Source organism: Pempheris klunzingeri, chromosome 5 (assembly GCF_042242105.1).
Source record: "Pempheris klunzingeri isolate RE-2024b chromosome 5, fPemKlu1.hap1, whole genome shotgun sequence".
NCBI classification, from domain to species: Eukaryota; Metazoa; Chordata; class Actinopteri; order Acropomatiformes; family Pempheridae; genus Pempheris; species Pempheris klunzingeri.
The window spans coordinates 14,661,612-14,678,372 of NC_092016.1; the positions used below are offsets into that span (position 1 = coordinate 14,661,612).

A 16,761-nucleotide genomic window follows, 5' to 3' on the forward strand; every position below is an offset into this window, starting at 1 on the left:
GACCCATTTAAGTACAAAACACAACTCCGCCTTCTTCCCCCTTTCCACCCTCTGCATGCACACTCTCCTCTCCACATGTATGTCCTCTCTACAGAGAGAGGTGGGCAGGTGCAGATGACAAAGTAAAGGTGGGTATTTGTCTGTTCAAGTGGAAAGAGATGCAAAAGAGGGACGAGGGGGGGGGGGGCAGGGAGAAGAGTAGGAACAGAGGCTGGAGCAGCAGCAGGTATGCTGAGTATCTGTACTACACTCATAAACTATAGAGGAATGTGATGACATACATGATGTGTCTCAGCCAAGGAATGGAAACACACACACACACACACACGCCCATTGTGAAACAGCAATTATCTAAAGACTCCAGCCTGAAAAGTGTCAATATAAGGAGTGTGTGAACATGTGAGGTTGGGGGGGGTCGCCAGCTCCTCCCCCACTGTTGGAAGAATTCATTTCACCTCTGCCTCCAGCACAGTAAGATCTATGTGACAGGCTGGTTTATGTTTGCAGTGGGGGAGATGGTGGGAGGGAGCAGCTTTAATTGTTAGTCTGGCTCACCTGTGTGGGAGACGTACAGTATGGATCGGGAAGCAGCATAATCCTCTAGCTCACCTGCCCCTAAGGTAAACATGTTTGTCCTGCTCTCTCTGTCTCCGTTTATACAGCGACTGTGTGACTGTAAATGTGAGACAAACACAGGGCCGTGCTTCTTCTTGGTCTGACATATTTATTAGGTTCGTATCTGAATGTACAAGCTAAATTGACAACAGGTAACATACACATTACTCTCTAAATGAAAAAAACAAAAACCAAAAAAAAAAAAAAAACACCAGCATCAGTCCACTTTACAAAAAAGGCATATTACAACACGGCTGTTTTTCAACCCCCCCTGCCCAACTCCCCAACCCCCCAACACACACACACACACACACACACACACACACACACACGCGTAAGAAGCTATAATGCGAGAAAGATTAAAACTCTGAAATGGCCTCTACACCCAATGGGATGAAGTAACAATTTAACACCCATTGTCTCCATGTTTTGGGCACACACTGTACAACACAGCTCATACCCAGTGAGGTGAATGTGCAAACTTAATGGCACTTAAAGATGACTGTTTTGTACCTCATGCCATTATGCATAACATCACACATACCCGTAGCTACACTGCACACGCAACACACTCTCAAGGTGAAGGACACACGGACACACACGCACACGCACATACACGCATATACACGCACGCACACACACGCACACACACAAAACGCAGGTAAGGGTCAGACGCAGTGCTTAGGTTTGGCAAAAGACGGGATGACATATTCTGACCCTGTACACACCCTGACAAAAAACAGCCCTGTTTTTCTCCTCTAACCCTGACTTAAACCGATGCTTACTCTCTGTGCAGTTCCACTTCAAACAGCTCAAAGCGCTGAACTGATAAAAGCAAAATGGCTGTGATCTAAGATGAATCCTCAAAGTCTTTCTTTGATGTGTGGCATCCTCTCCTACTGCTGATAACTCCATCACATGACTTAAAAAAAAAAAAAGAAAAGAAATCAAACAAAGACGGCTTTAGATAAATCTAGAAGTGTAAGACCACTGCAAGAAAGGAGGCTACTTCACAGATATGCAACCCAGTTCTACACTGGTGGGAAGACACACTTTGGCAGAAAGCATTAAAGATAAAAGTATTCTAAAGTATCTACATGATTCACTCGTTCAAGTCAAACATTCCCACCTCTCGGAGTGGGGTATAATGTGGTGACACGTGGCACCACCGAATACAAACCAAAAGTGCTTCTTGAAAAAGTGCTTTCAAAATAAATACAAACAATCTATGTTAATCGCTCCATAGGCATATATGCAATTAAAGTCAACTCCTGCCCTGAGAAAGAGAGAGACGAGGAGAAAGATAAAGTAAAGCATGTCTATCTGGCACGCGCAAAAATTAAAAGATAACTCTGGTTTATTAGAACTTGGGTCTTTTTTTTTGGTAGTTTTTGCCATGATTTCTGTCAGCCGTGATGAGAGCGCATTCAACAGGTTAAATGTTAATAAGGTGAAGTCAGACGGGGGAAGAACGAAGAGCTCAATCAAACAGGTTTTAAACAAGCCAACAGTATAGTCAGATTATCTAAACAGCTTTATCTGGAGGCAAACAGGAAACTCAGTCACACAAGATACTATTGGTATCTGTTGTGTTGATAGTAGGGCTGCCACTCACAATTACTTTCATCGTTTGGTCTATAAACTGTCCTGAAAAATGCCCAGTTTTTAAAGCCCAAAGATTTTTTTTAAAAGGTAAATAAAAAGCATAAACCCAATGAATATTCAGTTTATTATAAAATTAGACCAAAAAAAGCTGCGCATCCTCAAAGTGGAGAAACTGAATTTAGGTCATATTTGGTATTTTTGCCTGAGAAATGACTAACTACCAAAATAGTTACATTATATTTTTCTGTCAATTTAATCACCGGATTTGTTCAGATTGAATTGTTACTAATCCCTCATTGCACATGCGATTTGATAAAAGGTAAAAGGTGAAGAAACTGTGATGGATGCTTACAAAGGACAGTTTCAATATTATCTTAATATTATTTTAATAACATTGGTTAACCTGGTACTTTCTTTAAAACCGAAGAATGAAAATAAGAGCCAAGTTCTATTAAACCAGACTGATCCTTTAAATAAATAATAGCGAGGACACGCAGCAGACTACACCCTCACACTCACGCACACTCCAAAACCTCCACGTAGGAAGCATGTAGCAGAGGAACAGGAACTGATGCTGGGGTATTAACGGAAAAACAGACATCATTATTGCCTCATTTCAACAGTACAACACACACATACAATACACACGTTGCAACCTGCAAACCAACCGCCTTTCCATACATTGGATTTATTCCAAAAATAGATATAATGTTTATATATACTGTTTACATTTATATGACGTTTACATTTTACCAAGAATAGCCACAACCTAATACAGGTTCAAATTTCACAATATTACATTTAAACAGCTCTGGGGGTGATATGAATTTGTATGTGCACATCACTTTATCTTGTGGGTGTTTTTTTTTTAACTTTTTTTTTTGCACGCGTGTATAGATTTGGTTGAGTATATATGTGTGTATGGCACTGTGTGTCTGTGTGTGTGTGTGTGTGTGTATGTGTGTGTATGTGTGTGTTACACAGGTGTGCTTTCTTTGTATCTGCATACCTCTCCTTTGACCTGAGAATGCACTCTGTACCTGAGACAGAGCTCGAACACACACACGCACACATACAAGCACATGTCTACACACACGTATACAACAGCACACACACCTCTAAACTACATGAGTGGATCAGAGGTTTGAGGAGAAGTGACACAAAAGAGAGTGATTTATGTTCCAGATTAAAGCAAAATCAAAATCTCACTTGGACCGAGAAATGAGCCAAATTGTTATCGCGCACACATTTGCACTAATAAAATGTTTGCCTGGCACGTAACTTCAAATGCTGAAGAGAAAATGGCAGCTAGCTTTGCAAGCATCTTGGCTTTTGTAATCTTGGCTGATTATTTGAATGCAGTTTTCTTTACTAAAGTGTAAACAGTCAAATGCTCTAATAAAAAAAATCTCTGGGCTGTGATTTAATGTCCAGAGATCAGACATGCTCAAACTATCTGAAATTCTGATGCTGAATTAAATAAAGGTGAAATTTCAGGTTTGTGTATTTATTTTTCTAGGATTAAAGAATAAGTGTGCTTTCACTTGCCCAAGTTAGTGTTTTGAAAATTGTTCATACGTGACAGTTTTTCTTGGGAAGTCTGGCACAACAAAATGTTCTTTAAAACACACATTCCTTTTTGAAGTGGTTCAGCTGTAATTATGTCATGAAGGTGCGGGAGAGATCAATAGTACCCATGTGTAGATTTGTGTTATCCAGCATACATAGTGTTAAGGTCTCTATGACCTCAACACTGAGGATCTCCCGTTTTTCGGACACAAAAAAGGGCATTGGAGAGCTGCTGACAGGAAGCAAAGGTGGCATGGCTGTGTCTTGAATGGACATGTATGAAGCGTGTGTGTGTATGTGTGTGCCTGTGCTGCCTCGTTAGGCCGGTCCATTAGCAGAGGGCTGCGTCTCTCTGTAAAGTAGAAAAAAAATAAATAATTACAATTACAAACATGAAATTTCAGTTTCGTTTTTATCCGGTAAAGTGTTGAGATATCTGCCACTGAGACCTCTGGCACCACCAAAATACAATCACGGAGAACAGAATGTGGTTTATGAGCTTTGAAGTAGAGAAAACTTGCAGTTAATCACTAACATCTCTTTAAAGAGAAAAAAAAGATCTGTTGCTGAGGGCTGAAAACACGACTGGTAACTTTTTCTTAGCTTCAAGTCGGAGTAAAAACTGCCAATTTATCTCCCTCAGTATTGTGGTGGTGGCAGTAGTCCAGAGATTAAAGCAAGAAATATTTGCGAGCCAGAAAAGTTGACTTTTAAGCCCTGCAGTAGTTTCAAGAGGGGGGGGGGGGGGGGGTCTCACAATTTTAAGATATGGGATGTGCCAACATCATTGAAAGGAATCAAATACAGCAACACACAATGTCAAGTCAGGCTAGTTATGCCATACTTTTTCTTTCTGTTCCATTTCGTTTCTCAACCTGTCAGTCAAACTCTGTCTAACAGCACTAGCTGTTTGTGCATGTAGTTTTACAGTGTAAATGTATTACAGCTGATGTTTTTGTCCTCTCAAACACAGGTGTCGATGCCTCATCTGGGATTTTAAGCACAGCCCTCATGTGGTAACCTTTTTGGGTTCTCTCATTTTGGTTTTATTTTAAAATATTTTTTTCAAGATATTATGTTAAGATAGAGGGCATGTTTACGACCTGTGCACTAAGATCTAACCAATTAAAAGTAAAATTCTATCATGACAAACAAGAGGACGTCACACACACACACAAATGTAGAACATTTTGCAGTGGTTGTTACATTAATTTTAAAAACCACTCTGTAGTTATATCGCTGATAGATTTTGATTTGTCATAGCAGGAAAAGCACAGGTGAAATGCAGCCAAGTTTAATATTGTAGGAAACACCTCAGGTCAGAAATGCCAGCGGTCTCGTAATGGGTCTCATTCTCTCACACACAGAGAATGAGTGTGTGTTTGAACACAAACACACAACACACACCCACACACACACACACACACTTACTGTGTGACAGCAGCCGGCTGGGTACTTGGACTGGCGGTAGCTGGGCTGGGAGACTCTCCTTGTTTCTTCTCCTTTTCACCTTCTTTCTCGTTGCCTTTCCCCTTGTCTTTGATGGTGAGTCCCTCTACTGGCACCTTATCTGCTTCGCTGCAAAAAACAAATAAAGCTGTAACAAACTAGATGGACAGTTCTTGCTGTTGGCTAAATTTCACCACAGTTATCTGCTTTCCGCTGTACACACCGGCTATTACTATGCCCAGCGTGTACAGAAACACGTGCTTCCACTCTTCTGTTACCGCCAACATACATACAGCTGGCAGAGAAATCAAAGTGAGTTGAGCACACAGTCGCTTAGGTTTGTGCTGACGTAATTACTCCCAAATCCCAAGAGGGATCTCTTTAGCTTTAGCATGCTCGAAGGTGCACCATTTGTTAGTAACTTGCTAATGTATTGATTTGTTAGAATGCTGATAATGCTGGATTGGTGGCAACTTCTGTTCATAGCATGCGATTTGACAGACTGTTAGTAATGTTATCTTTTATTATCTGCATCATATAACCACAGTGAGTAGCCATACACTGCTGTTATCTTTTGGTAAAATTGCATAACTAAGACAACAAACTCTCAAACAAAGATGACTGATTTCTAAAGTGGACCGCTTCATGCCAGGGGGTCATCGTTGAGATATGTGGTGTTTTGGAGGATCATGTTGAGAATATGGGATATATCTAGTATAGGAAGAGGGGTCCTGTAGGTTCTCTGCAAGTCACCAGAGATGGGTGAGTTAGTATCTTTTTGTGATGAATTGGGCTTGTCCTGAATTATGGCACAAGGAGCTGTTACATTGCATCTGGTTAAATGCATCAAGCAAACAAAAAACATGTCCCATCTGTGCTTGTGATGACCTTTTAAAATCCCTCATACAACTTCAGGAAAACATTCCACACTCCAGAGCAGAGGACCTAAAGCACAACATACCGTCTAATGGCTGGTCTGAATACTCTGGAGTCAAGGGGAGATGAGGAAGAAGGGAACAGACAGGAGGAGCGCAATATCAGAAGAAAAACAGAGAAGGCGGAAGTAAAATTGTGCAGGGAAAAAGTTTGGAGGGGAAAGAGACAGAAGGGCTGTCCAAAAGCACTTGAAAGAACGACAGGAGACGTTAAGGAAGACTGCACCGATCAAGACAGAGCAGCTGCGCATCAGTGTGACTACCTGCTGAAGACTGCTCTCTCATTTTTGGCGTCCACGGTGAGCCGAATGGTCTCTTTGCCAGCCCCTGTGGTGATGGTCTCTGTGGTGACCGTCTCACTGGTCACAGACTCCGTCTTGGCTTCTTCCTCATCGCTGTCGGAGCTGCTGGAGGAAGAGCTGTCTGATGCCACCAGTGGAGCTTTTCTCGCCACACACACACTCCACACGCATGCTGCAGTGTGAAGGACAAGAAATCATCGTCTGAGTTCAACAGATAGATGTATGCTCATTTCACTGGACTAGTCAACTCATCACAGAGGTCTTTCTATGTTTTTACATTCAAAATTGAATTAGGAAGGACCTGGAAATCCACATTTGGGTGCCTGAGAGGGGCAGGGCTGGTATGCTATATGTATATATTCAAGTACTGCCACTGGGATCGCAGCATGGCTTTGAAATGGATTTGGTTTTTTTTGGCATTTTGCACACTTCTCATTGAGAAGTCTGTCCACTTCATTGACCTCCTCAGTTTTCTCCATCGTTGCTCTTCTCAGACCGACCAATTAGCTTAAAAACTTCATTTTCTGACTTTTGTCTAACTATCCTGTTCCTGGCTACTCTTCGCTGTTTTCACAGTTCTGACAGGCTGCTTCACATGAGTGCATGTTCCTCATTAGGCACTCGTAAACTACACAAGTCCTTTGCTTTGCTTTGCCACACTCTGCTGTCCTGTCCTGCACTGAACTATGCTCTGCTGTTCCACAGCATACACCGAAACAGAGGCAGTGCCAACTGTGGAGAATGGAGTCTTTAAAATTACATATTTTTATTTTATCAGTTTGAATACTATATAGATAAACATTTGCAATTTATTTTACAGCAACTTACGATTCTGGTTTGGTTTGGTGTTGTCTGATCCGCTGAGGTCTGAGTCCACAGGAGAGCTGCATCTGGGGCCTGTTTCAGAGCTGAGAACGTAAGTAACACACATAAGAACATCCTGCCAAAAACACAGTGCAGCCAATAAAATACAGCCCCTGAAATTAAAGGGTGAGTTTAGTGTGTGTCTATGGTAGCCTTTATTAAAAACATTCTGAGCCGTAGAATGCGTGAGAGCCGCTTCTCAGCGACAGACTAGCACAGTACGCAGAAAAATTACTTTCACTTGTGTTTATGTTTCTGATTGTGACATTTAAGAAAAGAAGTGAAAAAGTTGTCAGTCAGCAGTTGTGTACAGAACTAACCTTTAAGAATAAGAATAATTTATTCATTTCTATGCTTTATTGTTTGTTTTGAACACTAATGCTCTTCACTGAGGATGTTTAAAATTTTCAATGCTCTTTCTCAGGAAAAAAAATATATAACTGGGATGGGAGAGAAACACCGGTCCCACACAATCAAAGATATTTTTTCTAGAATTTCTACAGCTTAATGTATTTGGCTTTTTCAGCAGAAATTATTCCCGTCTTTCATTGCTGCCCAACTATTATACTGTGACTTTCCTTCAAATATCATCTATTCTTATCTAATCATCAGCACAATCTATTTTTCCCTCATATTTAGATTATACCCAGACTCACCAACAGAAGGGCTGGAAGTCTGTGAACTTGGCCCATCCCTTCTCCTCTGTGGCAGCTGGCTGGGAGTCTGGAGTGTCCCAGGCTGAAAAACCACCTCCTGCTGCAGGAGCCTTCGAGTTCACATCCCCAAAGTCTGCTATCCAGTCAGTGCCTGAGTATAAAAAGCACCACACATTATACATGAAACCTGCTTTAGTCCTAACATGGCAAAACAAAAATGCAGTATTAACAATACAGTATTTCTCACTCTTTGTTGCCTCGGCCTGGCCTGGGCTTGAGAAAGGATCCAGGTCATCTTTAGGATCATCTCCCTCCTCAGAGTCTGAGTCTGCTGCTCCGTCAGAGGCCTCAGTGCCAGAAGCTGCCGGCGCATCACAAGCTTTACTGTCTGCTTGAGTCTGCGATGATCGTGACCCACCAAACCTAGAATTAAAACATAACATTGTATTGTGTTGTGTTTGATTGAGCACGGACAGTTAATCCACTTGCATTATGCAACTTCAAATGCAATGCTGAAATAAATAATTCCCAAATGTAATGTTGGGGTGTCTACCTGTTACGGGACTTGGTTTGTGTTGTAAAGTTGATCTCCTTATCTTCCCAAATATCCTCTTCATCATCATCAAAGGGCTGAATCCTCTCTTTGGAACAGGCCTCAAACACAGCTGTATTAGCCTGCAGAGGGCAGGTGGTAAATCAAATGTGTTCAGTTCAATGAGTGTACATGTCAATAATCCTAATGTTGCAAAGGCTCAAATGAAGGCTAAATCAATATGTCACTGTCAGCACTCAATCAGATGACTAATATCAAAGGAGTGTAATCTAGTTTGTGGGATGTATGAGTAGGCAATTGTAAGATGGTGATATGTGATGGTTGTATTTGTCAGGTTGTTAAAATTTCTTGGCTCCTGGTGGCCATTCAATTCATTAATGCATCTTAAAGAATTAAAGACATTTGCAGCCCCAAAGCATAACAAAAATATAACGTCAACGAGGAAATGTGTAAATAAACTTGAATGAAGAATCTAAATAAACTCACACTGTCTTGGCCTGCATCAATGTTGATGTTTATCTCTGCAATTCGGTCAAATGTTGCCCTGGAATGACAGCAGAAATCATTTGATTGAGACACATCAACAATAATTCACTGTCATACAGAGAAGAGTGTCAGTTCAATTACCCAATGCTGTCGTCATGATCAGTAAACTCCTCATCATTGAAGCCAAACTGATCCACAAAGTTAGCCGTCATCTGCTGGATCTGGTAGTCTGAAAAGGCCTATCACAACTTGAATTAGATTACTGTCTCTGATAACAGAAGTCCTCAGTATTTTTTTGTGTCTGCTCATGTATGTACCTGCTGTAGTGTTAGTTCTTTGGGGAAGGGGCTCTCCATATCATCCTCTGATGAAGGCCGTGGGTTTCCAGTGCCAATCTGGGCCAAGAAAAAGCACCACACTTGAAGTTTGAGCGTGTGTGTAATTACAAACCGCTATCATATACTGTAGATGAGCATGTGTGTGTTTACCAGGTCTATGGTGTTCTTCCTATTGGTCTCTGACAGGGTCTGGTCAACAAAGGTCTCCCAGCGCCCTCTGTAGTCCTCCGGCAGCTCTACATTCAAAAACACAAGAACAACACTTTTAAGAAAGAAATTTTCGTGTGAATTCCTTCTTTTATAATCATTTTCTTTCACATAGGAATGTAAAAAAACCACAAAAAAAAAACACATCCACACACACCTGTGATGAGGCTACTAATCTGTGTGTGAACCGGGCCTTTCTCCAGGTTGTGCACTACTGTGTTGGCAATCCGGGTCAGATGTCCCATGTACCCTCTTCTCATGCCACCTTCTGACCTGAACACAGAAGTACCACACTTAAGGAAACCCCATGGGCTACTGCCTGTTAGCAAAGACAACATAGGGCCATTAAGTCCTTACTGTATTTTATCATTCTCTTCCCAAGCCTCGAGAATCCTCTGGACAAGGTGGCAGTGCTGAAACAACTTGAAAGAGACAAAGAGAAAGAGACAGTCAATCAGCTCATTTAATTCAGTTCCAGTAGATAAAACGTCACTCAAACTTCTATGTTCATACACAAGCAGAGACACCTACATGAGTCACCATTAGATTATGTGCAGAGTTTTCAGGGGTGACCGCAGGTTCAGAAGGGGTTTCAGTCAAAGCCTGCTCTTGCGAAGCATCCTGATGAGGCTTGAATTTTTCCTGGGATCCCAAGCCAGGCTGAAGTCTCATTTCATGGGCGCAGGGCCGCAGGATGGCAGCAACACAAAGTTCCACTTGGAGGTGCAGAAAGTTGTTCCATATATACTTGAAGAACAGGTCCTGAAAAAAAAGGCATACATTTGCCAATGGGATATTTAACACCGGTCACTTTCTCAACATTGAAAATTCAGCATGTTTGCTCATCTCACCAGAAGCAGGTCCATTGTATTGAGTCGACAGAGTTCCTGTGCTACGACCGCATGGCTTGCGGAGCTGGTATACAGCAGAGAGGCCACCAGTCTGGCTACGTGCAGACGTGTGTTCCCTAGTGGTTCCTCCAGGACACCCAGAGTAGTCAGCATTGGATTTCGCTACAAGTGCGCAGGCAGAGGGCATGGCAGAGTTTGGGAAACAACAGTCAGAGGGCTTGTCAGACAATTGTTGAACAAGCATGTGTAGCATGTTTTCTTTTACTACAACTGCTGATATTAATGACCTCCGAAGGATTACATCTTTGTTTATGTACCTTGGGTGGCTTCAGAAGTAGCTGGTGGAAGTGTATCAGGTGTGGTTGGATGGCCAACAAAATGCTGCTGTTAACAGTGTAACTTCTCTCAAATCCCTGAGCATCCATTACACCATCCACCCTGTCATAAACACAAACCAAACATAAAAACACAAGGGAACAAATGGATAGAAAGTTTAATAAATGATCATACAAGAGAGACGTGGCTAACTTCACCTAGAGAGAAAAATAAAAGAGCCCAGGGGTCAAACGAAAATTGACATAAAATGGTCCTAAAGTAAAGTAGAATTAGATATTGCTATTTATACACTGTTTAAAATGCTTTAAAAGTCTCACACTCACACAGGCCTCCTGATTTCCAGTAATGTGAGAAGAACTTGAATCCCGTTGACGATACAGCTCTCAGTGCTCTCTCCTGAGAACGTATTCTGCAACAACTGTTCCACACACTCCTGCCTGTGGAAACACAGAGGAGTATGTCATTGTTTCCATATCCTGTAAAGACAGTGCAAATGACTGTGGGATTGTGCATCTGTCTGACTTACGACTCCAGCACAGTCAGCAAAGGGTCAGGCTGTGAAATCTCCTGGAGCTGATTGGCCTGGTCTCTGCTCAGACGGATGATGTCGCACAAAGTCTGAGATGCATTGGACTGCCTCTGTGAGAAGAGAAACATACAGACACAAATATTCATTTATGTAAATCATCTATTCAAGGGTTTGTGAGTGCTAGTGATGTTGCAGAGTATGTTTAATCACAGAAATGAGTCACTCATTGACATAAAAATACTGGAATGCCCTTCTACCTCTTCATCTCTCTCAGGGTGAATGAGCTCTATGAGTCTCTGAGCCAGCTTCTCTTCATTCAGCCACTGTTGAGAAGAAATATCACATTATATCTGCAATTAATAGCTTTGTGTGATTGCGTAAAAGTACAAATGTGGGTCCATTTGTCTCTTACAGTAAGTGTCTCGAGCCGAAGAGGGGGTGGCTCCACACAGCTGATAAGTCTCAGGAGCACATCCATCATTGCTGATGTATCAATATGCTTCAGGACCAAGGAAAGGAATCCCTCTTTCCGCCGCAGGAAACTGATCACCTGAACAAAACAGAGACCAGAGGAAACACCATGACACAAAGCTGAAAATTGGTGTTCACACTCACATTATGAAAATATTATATATAACATAATGCTGTCATTGGGATTTTTTAGATGGAAAAAACAATCATCTTGATTTATAAGTAATTATTGTTTTTGGAAAGACACATTTTTTAATGTATTCTTTTCAGTGATTTGAGCAGCACAAATTGAATTCTGTTCGCCTCCAGCAAATTTTTCAGAGGATATTTCATAACATCAGAATATTCCAGGACAAATCTATCGAAGTCTTTTAATTCTGCTCCATCAGTTTCTGTGCACAGCACAGACGTTTATGCCAACTTCCGCATGTAATAATCATTTAGCTTCAAGGTTAAGCCTTTTAAATCTGTCACCAACAATGACTGTCAATCAATTCATTACCAGAAGGTGCATCAAGTGGCTGCCTCTGGTAAGATAGGTGTCCTCAGAGTTGCCTTGCTGTCTGATAGGGCCACTTGGCAACATTAAATCTGAGAAGTGCATTGACTAAATTTAGTATGTGCATGTAATCACAAACAATTCATTACACAAACATTGCAACTCCTATTCACCCAAAACCATACATATGATATACACAGATAAATGTGAGCTGTGTTAACAACTACAAACAATCATATTCTAAACCTTTGCACATAAACATCTGAATATCACTAACAGTATTGGTAAGTGAGAAAATTATTGTTTTTTTTTGTGATTTTTGTCAACTGAGTGCACGTGGCAATGATACCCACAGTAGCTTTCATTAAGTCAAGCAATTTGTTTTGGAATTAAGTGTCAAGAACAAAGTGATGGTCAAGGTCACAGGGGTCACCCGAATCATTTCAAATCATCCCCACTCCAGCATAAATATCCACTCAAAAAGTCACAGCTTTTGGGGCAGTTTTAGAAGGTATGTTGCTCTCAGCAAAGACACTGGCCAGGTGGACAGGCCACCTGACATCCTCAGGCCCCACCGCTAACAGGGTAAAGCCTCAGCTGCGTTGGAATATCTGCACATTGGCATTTCAAGAGAAACACAATTTTATAGCCACCTTGATTGAGAGTAATTCCCTGTGTGAACAATTTCCATTATTTTGCTGGAAGCACCCCTCAGACTTTGTGAACTGAATCATGACAACACAAAAACATAGCTGTCATCTTCTCCAAGTACGCCCTTTGATTTAGCTGTGTGTGTGTGTGTGTGTGTGTGTGTGTGTGTGTTACCTGCTCAGTCTTGCGTGTGATGAGGTTCCCAATTGTCTTGCTAAAGAAAGATGCCAGGAGGGGGTTAAGTGGGGACGGCTGCTCCAAGAAGGCATACAGAGTTTCCAGCAGAGGCTCCTCATTACCCAGCTTATCATTGATCACTCCCACATCACATGTCAACAGCTCACATGCTATATTTGGATACCTGTAATAAATGAAGAGAACACACCTGGTAGTAAAACCAAGCAGAAACAAAATCAATTCTTATTTTCTAGCTTAGTACACTTGCCACAGGAAACTGGAAAAAATATATTTTCTGGTACAGGATTGTGCTGATTTAACTCCGACATTTAATTACGACGTTTTACAATCTGAATGCATCATCAATAGTTTGGTCAAATAGTTGGATCAAGAGCCTCTCGTCTTTACTACAAAATGGAGGGTAAGAGATAAAATATAGTGCAGCACCAGCAAAACACATTTTTTCCTGGATACAGTATAGCCCACTACATCAGCACATTCAACACAACCACCTACTTGAAGCGCTTGGTATCCTCGATACCAGCAGGGGGCTCTGTACTTATCATACGGACCAGCTCCTGCATGCACTGGTCCTGACACAAGAACAGGAGGAGTCTACAAATCCATATTGATGAGAAAAGAGGCACCAGTTAGAACCAGCAGGACTGAAATAATATTACTGTATTACTGAAATATAGTTATATTGATGTGCTGCCAATGTGCTAAAACTAACAATAAACAGACCTCCTGTTCTGGGCCTTGCACTCCTGAAGCACATCTTCCTCATCCATGAGCTCAGCGAGCGTGACATCCTCCTTGTCCAGCAAAGCCTCCAGGTGAGAAGACGTGTGTAGGTCAAACTTCCAAAACATGGCTGACGTCACAGGCGCACAGACTTAACTGTTGACCAAAAGAGGATGTAGCATGGTGATCAGTATCGTGACGGCGTTGCACACATGTACAAGGTAATGAACAATTAATGTTATGATACAATATGCTGTATGTATGTTTGCTCTTACATTTGGACAAGGAATAAAATCCTCAGTCAGATCTTGCTAAACAGCCATTGGCCTGATTGCCATTGCATGGCCTGGACATCAATCAGCATCAGCAAAGTCACACAATGAAGACACAAACACACACTCTTCACTCATACTAATGTCATACACACAAACACAGGAGACACTGGTATCAACCTGTGAGAAATTAGAAAATAAGAAACATCAAATGTGACAATAATTTCAGTTCCTCTGTCTGCTTTTTAGAGCCAGAGTAAGAGTTAAAAGTCAACATAAGCACAGGGATGAGGCTCGCCCTCTCTGGAAAGAGCAGGAAGCAATCCATGTGTTATTGAGTTAGTGCTGCACATCTGTGTATTGACATTACTCAGCTTGCTTTAAGAGTGGCCTCACACATGCAGTTACATTAGCAAATAATAAATGGGGTTGGACTATTGGACTAATGTTGAACAAAACAAATCCACTGCAGAAAGACAATTTGCTTTAATGAGAGATATGAACAACAAATGTGTCAGTCAGGAGCTGTCCCTGGCCAACGGCCTTAGGGGAGGGATCTTCATCTTACATCCCACTGAATGAAATCAAACCACATGTACAGTGAAGAATCCATCACCATCAAACTGGCCTTATACATTAAACAGCTGATTCCCAGGTGAACACGCTGCTAGTCAGGCATGTGTTTGTCTAAACTGTGGTTAAGGCCCCCTGATGAAAAAGGACATCATCCCTGGTGCCACAAAGTCAGCAGTCAGTGGATCTCAACATTTTTGATGTCAAAGACCCCAAATCGATGCACATCAGACCCGTATTTTACAATATGTAGGATCCCTGTCTAATAAGATTTAGTTGCTCCATAGCTGTCTATAGTGTAGATTGGCAAATCAATGGAGCCTATAAGCAGGATAGTCATTCTCTCATTGGGCTAACTTGTAGACAATGAAATAATAGCAAAATTAAAGTATTTCACATTTTTCTGGGGACCCTAAGGAACGCCCACACGGACCCACAACACTACAACACGTGGGTAACATATACACACTATAAAATGAAGCTTGAGCACAACCTGCTTATTTCTAATCGGCATTAACATCGATTGCATAACATTAATAATCTCTTAGCATGCTGCCCTAGTGTACCCGTCTCTTCATTAAACACGATGAGGCTAAACAAACAGGTGTTACAGAACTCACACTATGAGCTGGAGGAATTCATCCCATAGCCCCATAGCCAGATATGGATTTTAACATTTAAACCACAGCACAACCACGGCCAGCTGTGAGACAGGCCTTTCTGCCATCCTTATTTCAGCTGGTAACGATTAACTACAATTAGCTATAAACCAGATATGAGTTATAACAGGGTAGCAGTCACATCGGCGTCAATTAGCGTTAATTAGCTTATCCAGATATGCAACTTCACGTCAAGTTAGCTTATCTCCAGCTACCAGTCTCTGTCAGTCACTGTGTTTCCACTGTTTAACGACGGTGAATTTCACTTACCTCGCATGCAGATCATAAAACAGCCCGCTAGCAGTGTTTCAGTCATGTCGCTAACATCACCAAACTAACACTGGTTGAAAACGGTAAAGTCGGTGTTTAGCTAACTAGGTCAAAAGCTAACACTGGTTAGTTGTTTATCACGGCCGGGACGATGTCCTCCTGATCCACATCTAACGCTAGCCTCACCGTCTTCCGACCACCTGACCCGGACTGGGTCCAGCGCTAGCTTACATTTTTTTTTATTTTCCTCCCCCCTCCCCCCTCAAAAAAAAAAAAAAAAAAGACAAGCGACAGTTACCTTTCGTCCGTCATTTTTATCTAGAAGTCTTTATCTAGAAGCTGGACGGGAAACTCGGCGACTTAGTCTGTCCGGTCACCCAGAGGAGGCCCATAGCTCGATATTCACGATTGCGTTGTTAGCTTAGAGGTACGAGCCTCTTCCCGGCTGCAATGTCATTTACACCAGCGGAGGCAGGCCTGCAGAGCGGCTGTGTTCACCCCGTGCAAACTGTACTCCAGCAGGCAGGCAGGCATCAAAAAAGGGAAAAAAATATCTGTCAGGTTTGGAAATCAAAATGGCGGATACCTAAAACGTAATCTAAAGTTCGGCTGTCCGTCAACTGTGTAAACACAAGACCAACTCAGCATGCATCTGCTGTCACTCTGTGTCACACAGCATCAAGTGCTGCAGTAAAATGTGAGACTCAGATTATTAACATTTCTACATAAAAAGCCTAAACCTTTAATTTTCTACCTGCAATAAGATATTACATTGATTTAAACCTATTTATTTCACTGTTAAAGGGATTTGTGACAGTGACAAGTGTTTAGAGAATGTCACTCTATTTCTTTTTTTTTTTTTTTTGCAGAAAAGCCCAGGGACCACCTGAGTGTTGAATTCTGGCATATTTCTATTTGATCAAAAGCAGGCAGATAAGGCACATTTGCCACTCCAACAAGCTTTACATGAAACCCAAAAAATATAAATCAAAGCTGTAATTCATCCATCACCTGGTGCACCACTGTGGAGAGCCTCTGGTCCTCCCCATGCTGCCTCTGAGTAGGTGTGCCAGGTTAAAGGTCTGCACATTCATTATTTTACCATAAGAGACTCTGCAGCTGCACTGTGGACCTGCAATCACATATACAA

General features: G+C 41.8%; 2 protein-coding genes across 4 annotated transcripts in view; one reads left to right on the forward strand and one right to left on the reverse strand.

Annotated features, from left to right (window-relative positions):
- Window positions 1-16,761, forward strand: part of lmf2a (lipase maturation factor 2a) — a 141,639-nt gene that overhangs the window by 34,594 nt on the left and 90,284 nt on the right. The gene's annotated exons all lie outside the window — the stretch shown is intronic.
- Window positions 2,451-15,936, reverse strand: ppp6r2b (protein phosphatase 6, regulatory subunit 2b). 3 transcript variants are annotated; one of them, XM_070831393.1, is made up of 25 exons: window positions 15,910-15,936; window positions 14,113-14,289; window positions 13,838-13,993; window positions 13,610-13,708; window positions 13,091-13,277; window positions 11,708-11,845; window positions 11,553-11,618; window positions 11,293-11,405; window positions 11,090-11,203; window positions 10,748-10,868; window positions 10,431-10,592; window positions 10,111-10,341; window positions 9,937-10,001; window positions 9,737-9,852; window positions 9,523-9,608; window positions 9,352-9,429; window positions 9,176-9,273; window positions 9,035-9,092; window positions 8,549-8,670; window positions 8,243-8,418; window positions 7,996-8,146; window positions 7,304-7,383; window positions 6,437-6,647; window positions 5,221-5,367; window positions 2,451-4,141 (listed from the first exon to the last, which is right to left on the reverse strand). In XM_070831393.1, exons 3-25 carry the CDS (start codon window positions 13,963-13,965, stop codon window positions 4,108-4,110), a joined length of 2,781 nt encoding a protein of 926 aa, XP_070687494.1. In that variant the 5' UTR covers window positions 13,966-13,993; window positions 14,113-14,289; window positions 15,910-15,936; the 3' UTR covers window positions 2,451-4,107. The 3 variants fall into 3 exon arrangements, with proteins under 3 accessions (XP_070687494.1, XP_070687493.1, XP_070687495.1); XM_070831392.1 differs by lacking the exon at window positions 15,910-15,936 and adding an exon at window positions 15,612-15,786; XM_070831394.1 differs by lacking the exon at window positions 14,113-14,289 and having other exon boundaries at window positions 15,910-15,922.